Here is a 7,442-nt window from a genome sequence, read left to right as displayed (position 1 = left end):
TGCCATGGCATCACAGCTCACAGCAACTTCCCAACTTCCAACTCCTGGGCTTAAGCGATTCTCTTGCCTCAGCCTCCCAAGTAGCTGGGACCACTGGCGCTCGCCACAATGGCCGGCCATTTTTGGGCTGCAGCCATCATTGTTATTTTGCAGATCTGGGCTGGACCCAAACCCACCAGCGCTGGTGTACATGGCTGGCGCCTTAGCCACTTGAGCTATAGGCACCGAGCCTGGGAGACTCTGTCTTAAACAAAACAAAACAAAATAAAAACTGAGGAGGGCAGTACTAGACTTCTGACAGGTATTTATTAAATACTCTGCAGGTAGAAATATCCCAAATCTCTCTCCAACTAAACCGGCCCCCTTTCCTAACCTGGTTCTGCCCATTTGGCTCAGGCCCAGAACTAGGTAGGCTATGTGGCCATCCCAGCTCCATGTCACAAGGTTTTAGTGGAGCCCAACCTCCCCATGGGGGGCAAAAGGACACAGAAGCAGGCATGCAGAGAACGAGGGAAAGCGGAAGGGACAGAAGGAAGGGAATGGGACACGTGTGTGTATCTCAGCTGTGGACACAAGATCCTGGGAAAAGACCCAACTTAAACTTCCGTTGGAGATTTGAAAGTCTGCATAGTTTCATGGTTTGAAATGCTGTATGGTTAAAGACGGCATGAACTCCTATCCAATGCTCTTGACCCAGGATCTTTTTCTGCTTTCATAGCATCTGCCTTGGTCCTTGAGGGTACCCCTAGCCACTTCTCCTCTGCTGGTCCCTTCTGGCCCTCCCACTTGCCCAGCCCCACAAAGCTCCCTCACCAAACAGGAATGAGCTGCGATATTCCATGTCCCCTGCCTTTTCCTGAGGAGCCTATGCCTCAAAAGAATTTAAGACTTTTTTGCTCAGTGGTGTCTGAGCTGGGTTCTGGAAATGGCGTAGACATAAGGAAAAGGAACAAAAGGGGAGTGGCTTCAGGTTCTGAGCCCTAGACCCTGCCTGAGTGACACAGGCAAACCTTGCTTTCATTTGACTAAAAAAGTTCAAGCTTTAAAAAGGACACATAACCAAACAAACCAAATGGCCTAAAAGACCCAGAGAGTCAAGCTCTGGAGATGAGGCACAGGTGCAGAAGTCAGGTTTAGGATTCAGATCCCATAAAGTGCAATTTGGATCACGCCCCGAGTCCTCCCCAACCAGCTCAGAGGAGAAGCAATACCTCTCCCTCTTCCCTCTCAGGACAGTGGAACCTGCTATTCTGAGCACAAAAGCATCTGGTTTAAAGTAGACTAGCAAGGATAGGAAGGAATCCCAGGGAAAAGGTAACAAGGTGCCAAGAATTACCCACACTCTGGTCAGGGAGCTAGAGTGACACCTACCTTGACACCGCCGTCTGACTTCTTGTTCAATAGGCTTTTGGCAGCTGTGAAAACAAAGAGGAAAATCACATCTCCTGCATTGTACCCTCTCCCAGCGTGAAGTCTGGCAGCCGGATCCACAACAGACTGCTGTGCTTGACAAGGGGGATGGGGGGGCCTCCAGAAACCCCTTCCAAGTAGCCCCTCGGCAAGAAGGCCATCTCCAGTGGCGCCAGAGCCCTCAGGGTGGCACTCCAGGATCTCCCATCATGGAAGAGGGCTCAGCAGAAATGGGCACACTGCGTCGTTTAGGAGGAGAAATAGTGTTCAGTACTGGAGCTGCCCGGGGCATTGGGAACTCTGCCTCTGACGGCTTCTACCCAGGCCTAGAAGCAAAGTGCCAAGGTCAAACAGTGAGGGCTCTGTTCCTAGGTGCCATGGAGGTTCTCTGGACAGCCAATCTGGAAGGATGCAAGACATCTCCTAAGAGTCTTCTTAAGAAACAGTGTCACAGTTCACAAAGAAGGCCAGACATGAGGACAGACAGACACAGACACAGAGACCAGGACCACCTACAGGAGGGCTTTGCCGGGGGTTGAAGCCTTCACTGGGCAGGTCTTCACCAGGTTTATTGGGTCCTAGCTGCCACCCTTTCCTCAGAGCCCACTTTCTGGACCCATGAGCAGAAAGGACTAGGCAGAATAATAAGCTGTCAAACAGATTCTAGCCAGGCATGGGGTGATGCTCAAAGTGATGAGCTCTGTGCCAGAAGGCCAATAGCACTGGCTGGCCACAGAGGCCACAGGGAGACAGCAAACAGTAGGTGGGAGAGTCTGGCAGGCATAGGGAGATAGAATCAGCCCAACTGTCTGATCCACCTGGAGTACCCTGAGTTTGTATCTTGGTTCCACCATTTTCTAGCTGTGTGACCTTGGGTGAGCTATTTAACCTGAGCCTCAATTTCTTTATCTATAAAAGGGAATAAAACAGGGCCTCCCTCACAGAACAGTGGTGGGGAGCCAATGGGATCATGCATGAAAAGCACTTAGCAGAGTGCTGGGCAGGTAGCAAGTACTGAGTAAGTGTTCACCACTATTGTCATTATTACTGCTTCCCTCCTGCCCTTCATATGGCCGCTTCTACCCAAGCTGTATCCCATCTCTCTCCAGGGAGAATAGGGATCCGTCTATCACAGGAATTCTGACTCTAAAAAATGGCCCTTGGCCCTATCTCCAGTCATGCTGAATTTGAAAAAATAGTTTTTTTAGTTTTTATTTCTTTCTGAGACAGAGTCTCACTCTGTCACCCCGGGTAGAATGCCATGGCATCATCATAGCTCACAGCAACCTCAAACTCATGGGTTTGAGTTGATCCTCAAAGTGATCCTCTTGCCTCAGTTTTTCTATTTTTAGTAGAGATGGGGTCTCAGTCTTGCTCGGGCTGGTCTTGAACTCCTGAGCTCAAGCAATCTACCCACCTCTGCCTCCCAGAGTGCTAGGCTTATAGGCATGAGCCACCATGCCTGGCCTAAAAAAATTTTTTTAATGTGTTTACTACAATGCCTGACCACATACTATCTAAGTGATTGACATTCAGCAGTCAGTTCTGAGCCCTGGTTGCCCATTAGAATCACCTGGGGAGATTTAAAAATGCTTCTACCTATCCTATGTCCTAGGGATTCTGATTTTTTTCTGAGTGGGGTCCTGGCACTAAGATTTGTTATAAAATCCCAGGCAACTAGCTGTACTGCACTGGAAGGGTTGAGAGCCTCTGACACAGTGATCTGAAGCATCACCAGGTTAATTCTTATGCCCACTGGAGACATGAGGAACCTAAGGCTGGAAGAGCTGATGTGACTTGATCAGGGTGTGGCAGGGCTAGGATCCAAAACCGGAAACGGCTGATTCCAAGGCTTCTGCAGCCTCCAGCCTTTCAGATCTGGAGGCCTGCGAACACCAGGCTTCATAATTTTGAGTGGTGTGGCTTCCCTGTGAAGTCTTAAACAGTGCTGAAGTCCAGTCCTATTACTGGGCAGCTCCAGGCCATACTCAGGGCTATCTCTGAGGGGTGACCGTCAGCCACAGCCCTCACAGGCAGGTCAGGAGGAAAAGCTCCTGTGCCCAGCTCCATATCCCCAGGCTCTTGCCTCCTGAGAGTTGGCAGGCGCCCAGCATGCACGGCTGGTTAGGAGGCTCTGTTACACCAATGTGCTCGCAGATGCCAAGTTAGGTGGTCTGTCCGGCATGCCCATCTCAGCCCGCAAGCATGGGACTCGCCTCCCTGGTGAGTGGGCCTGGCATGCTGGCCCTCCTGGTGGGGTGGCAGGGAGCCGAGGCAGGCAGTCAGGGAGGACTCATGCCACGTACCTTGCCCGGCCAGGCCGGCGGCGCTCGTGGCAGGCGAGGCGGGGGCGGAGCTCTGCCTGCCAACTGAGGGGATACAATCTCTCAGTGCACAGAGCTGCCGCAAAGCCACGGGGGCCTGTCAGCAGCGAGCATGCCCCAGCACGAGGCGCGGCAACCCATGGGCAGCCCACACACAGCACGGCCCGGGCAGCGTGGCCAAGCCAGCCGAGCTGTGGGAGCAGAGGCACCGGAGGCAGGCCGATGAGGCAGGTGCAGCCAGCCCTGCAGCAGTCTGGGGGCCTGAGAAGACTGGGGTTGGCCAGGGCGTGGGGAATATCACGTCTCTGCTTCACGGAGGTAGCTTTAGAGTCTGTCCCGTGACTTCAGGTGAGGGTGCACAGGTAAAAGCCTGACTTGGTGAGAGGCAGGTGGCCTTTCCCAGGTAGCCCAGTGCTAGCTTAAACTGTAAGGTCCCGCCCAGGCACCTACATGAGCCCTTTATCAGAGAGCCTGGAGCACAGAGTAGCCCCTTCCTCTCACCACATTCTAAACCATGGAGAGACTGGCACTGGGGGCCTAGAGAGGGTCTGTGGCCTTGTATAGCTGAGTTTACTGATAGGCCCCAGCTCCATGTCTCCTAGCCCCTCAGAGACAGGTCCCTTTCCTAAGGCGGTAGCCAGGAGAGTAGCCTTTCTCAGCCTATAGTTCAGTGCACTGAGGGTGAAATAAGCCCCCAGACAGAAAACAAAGGCTGCTAAAGCAATACATTCTAGAAGCCCTGATTTCACTATTAGCCAAGTCTAGGGCTCAAAAACCAGCCTAGCTCATGCCTAAGAGAACACACAGGTGCCCTTCCTTCTTAATTACATCTTCTTTCTATGTAAGTTTCCAGAGACAGGCTCTGTCTTTACCCGTCCCAGAGTAAGGGCAGAAGAGGCCATCCTAGTTTGTAACTTTATTTGTCTCTGATGACCCAGGGCAAACTAAGCTCAAAGGCCAGGAAAGGCCTGGGCAATAAGGATAGGAAGCTCTTTAGAGACGAATAAAGGTGATTTGTCCTGACAGAGCCGGATTTCCTGAAACCAGAACAGCAATTTCCTGAAATGGAAGGGGAGGTTGACATAAAGGCTCAAGGCCATGGGACAGGGCACTGGCTACTGACTGGCCAGGCTAAAAGAAGCAGTCGCCTGCCTTTGCATGGCTTTGACTCAGAGAAGAGGACAGGTCACCACTCTAGTGGCAGCAAAGAAATGCCTTGAGTATCCTCCAGAAAGGCTCTTACACCCAGAAAGTAGAAGCTGCAAGTAATTAAAAGACAAAAAGTACAGTGTGGGACTAGTGTTTCATCTCTCTTAGAGACAGCGAACTGCACTTTCCTGTTCTGATCTGTGACAGCTAAATCCAGAACCATAATCTTCCACTCATGGGTATCCACAACCCAAGAGCGAGCCCCAAACTGAGGTCATCGGCAGTGGGCCTGAGGTGGCCCACTCCCAAGGCCCACTATCCAGTCCTGGCATTATGGAGCTCAGGGTTTCTAAGGCTCAGACCTTCCTGCCTACAGCATCCTCCCAGCCAAGGCCCCAGGATACCATCAGGACTCAGGCTTAGGGGAGCAACCTCAGCCCAGAGTGGCTGCCTGCCCTGCATGGTGGCTGGTGCTCCTGCACAACCCCCTTTTTGTAGTGGTACAGAGGGACAGCGAGGGAGGGAGTCTTGTTATGAGGATGGGAAGGGTGATCTTGAACCAAAACAGCAAGGCTAGGGGTTAGAGGGAGGGAAGACCAGGGGAAATGGCAAGCTGGAAAGAGGCCTCTGTCTTTACTTAAGTCTTGACATTAATCTTTTTCTCAGAGAAAAGCCATGGTGCGTCTCCACTGAAGGCAAACAATGATGGGGTTTGGGGTGAGGGTAGGGATGGGGGGCAGTGGAGTGTCTTGCATCTTAAAAAGAAATGCCAAGTGTGATTTACACTTGTGCTGGTTCCAGCGCTCCCAATTACTTATGCAAATTTACAGAAGTTCATTTCCCTCTCTCTTGCTGGTCTCTGTTTCTTCACTTTTTACTGCTAGTATCACAGAGAATATTTTAAGCACAAGTTGCTGTCAAAGGTTTAAACAACTGGAATAATTTCTATCAGTTATTTCTACTTGGACACAATGAAGTAAGGGAGCTCCCAGTCAGCAAATTAATAGTGGTGATTCAGATGAACTATCCCCGTCTCTCTTTTTCCCTCCCCAATACCCTAGACTGGCTAAAATCTTAAAGTGCTGAGTGTCTTCAGAAAGTTATTATTTTATTTCATTTTACTGGAGTCTCACTCTATTGCCCTGACTAGAGTGCCAAGAATCCACAGGATAAGGTACATGGGAGGCTGGGCAGGCCACTTCTTGGGAGGTTCTAGGAAACAGAATTCATAAATGTGAGCCCAAGCAAAGCCCCCAGAATCTCAGTAATAGGACTCAGCAATAGCCCCTTAAAATAGGATTCTCATTTATCCTGGCCAAGGTGTTCCCCAACACTCCCAAGTGCCACATGGGATGGCAATGCCCCATTCCTGACCCACTCACCTCGGCAGAATTTAAGTGCACAGCTGGGAAAACATACCTGAAAAATTCCTGGAGACAAGCATGGTGGTGAGGATGGCGCCCTGGGGAAAGAGGAAGGTCCTATGAATTCAGTCCGACTCTGGAGAATGGTAGCCTGGTCTCAGGCAGAGGCAGCTTCTGGCTAGAGCCTGAAGACAATAGGTCTCAGCCCCCCAACCCCCAACATGTATAACCTTCATATGTCAGCTCCAGGCAGGAAGGAGCTCCCTTCTGTGACGGGGCAGGAGCCATACTTTTACAAAGCACAATTTCAAGGAGGCTGATAGCCTGGAAGTAAGACTCACCTTCAGTTTTCTCCGGGCATTGAACTTGCGCAAGCACTCTACGGTCTCTTGACGATGCATCATGGATGCCACTGTGGATCGTTGCTGGAAGCCAAACAGACAGGTCTGTGAGCCCCTAGCTCAGATCCCCTGGCCCCCACTATAGTCCCAGCACTGATGGCCATGCTCAGGACAGGATCATGCACTCAGCCATCCCAGAGTTGCTCTGAAGATAAATAGAGATCACAGATGTGAAAATATTTTTTAAATAAAAGTACTATCCCAAGTTGACAATCTGAACATGACACCATTAATTACTGATTAATTGAGGCTAGATGAGGGTGCCAAGAGCATTTCCTTGGGAAACGGAGGTTACAGGACAAGGGTATCCTGGGTGTTGTGATCCCTAATCGGTTACTTCTTCAGTATCTGTTTACTAACCACCCACTGTGTTCCAGATTCTCAGTAGGGAGAGAACTGGCAGGGCTCCTGCTCACTCCAGAAGCGTTCCTTCCTTCCAAGAGCCCCTCCAACACATCCCCAGCAAGGTCCTAAATGAAGCTGTAATCGCAGAAGCTAACGATCTTTACCGTGAAGCATCAATTCTTTTCATCATTTCGTCAAAGTGTTTACTATTAATTTCCTGGTCTCTTTAAAGAGAATCTACCAGACATGGTCTATATATCCTTGATGACTCAGGGTTGTCGATACAAGTACCAGTTATTATGTAATGTCATAATACAGTGAAGTCCTAAGGGGATACAGAGATATATAGGATTGTGGAAAGTGGGAGGCCACAAAAATGACCCCAGTTTTTGAGTGTCTGTTTTAAGTCCTGAATATCATTCAATGCTGGTGTTTAGTAGCCATCTCTT

At 50.4% G+C, this 7,442-nt stretch overlaps 1 protein-coding gene across 1 annotated transcript in view; it reads right to left on the bottom strand.

Moving 5' to 3' along the window:
• Positions 1 to 7,442, bottom strand: part of CAMK2G (calcium/calmodulin dependent protein kinase II gamma) — a 63,971-nt gene that overhangs the window by 23,334 nt on the left and 33,195 nt on the right. The window contains exons 11-13 of the mRNA XM_012801367.2: positions 6,589 to 6,672; positions 6,303 to 6,345; positions 1,378 to 1,415 (exon numbers count right to left, since the gene is read on the bottom strand). Of these exons, the coding sequence (XP_012656821.1) occupies positions 1,378 to 1,415; positions 6,303 to 6,345; positions 6,589 to 6,672 (165 nt within the window). The remainder of the gene's footprint in view (positions 1 to 1,377; positions 1,416 to 6,302; positions 6,346 to 6,588; positions 6,673 to 7,442) is intronic.

The sequence above is a fragment of the Otolemur garnettii genome, unplaced genomic scaffold (assembly GCF_000181295.1).
Source record: "Otolemur garnettii isolate 467f Iridium unplaced genomic scaffold, OtoGar3 scaffold00008, whole genome shotgun sequence".
NCBI classification, from domain to species: Eukaryota; Metazoa; Chordata; class Mammalia; order Primates; family Galagidae; genus Otolemur; species Otolemur garnettii.
Note: the sequence above shows the minus strand (reverse complement) of the source record. Positions and strands in the feature narration are given on the sequence as shown.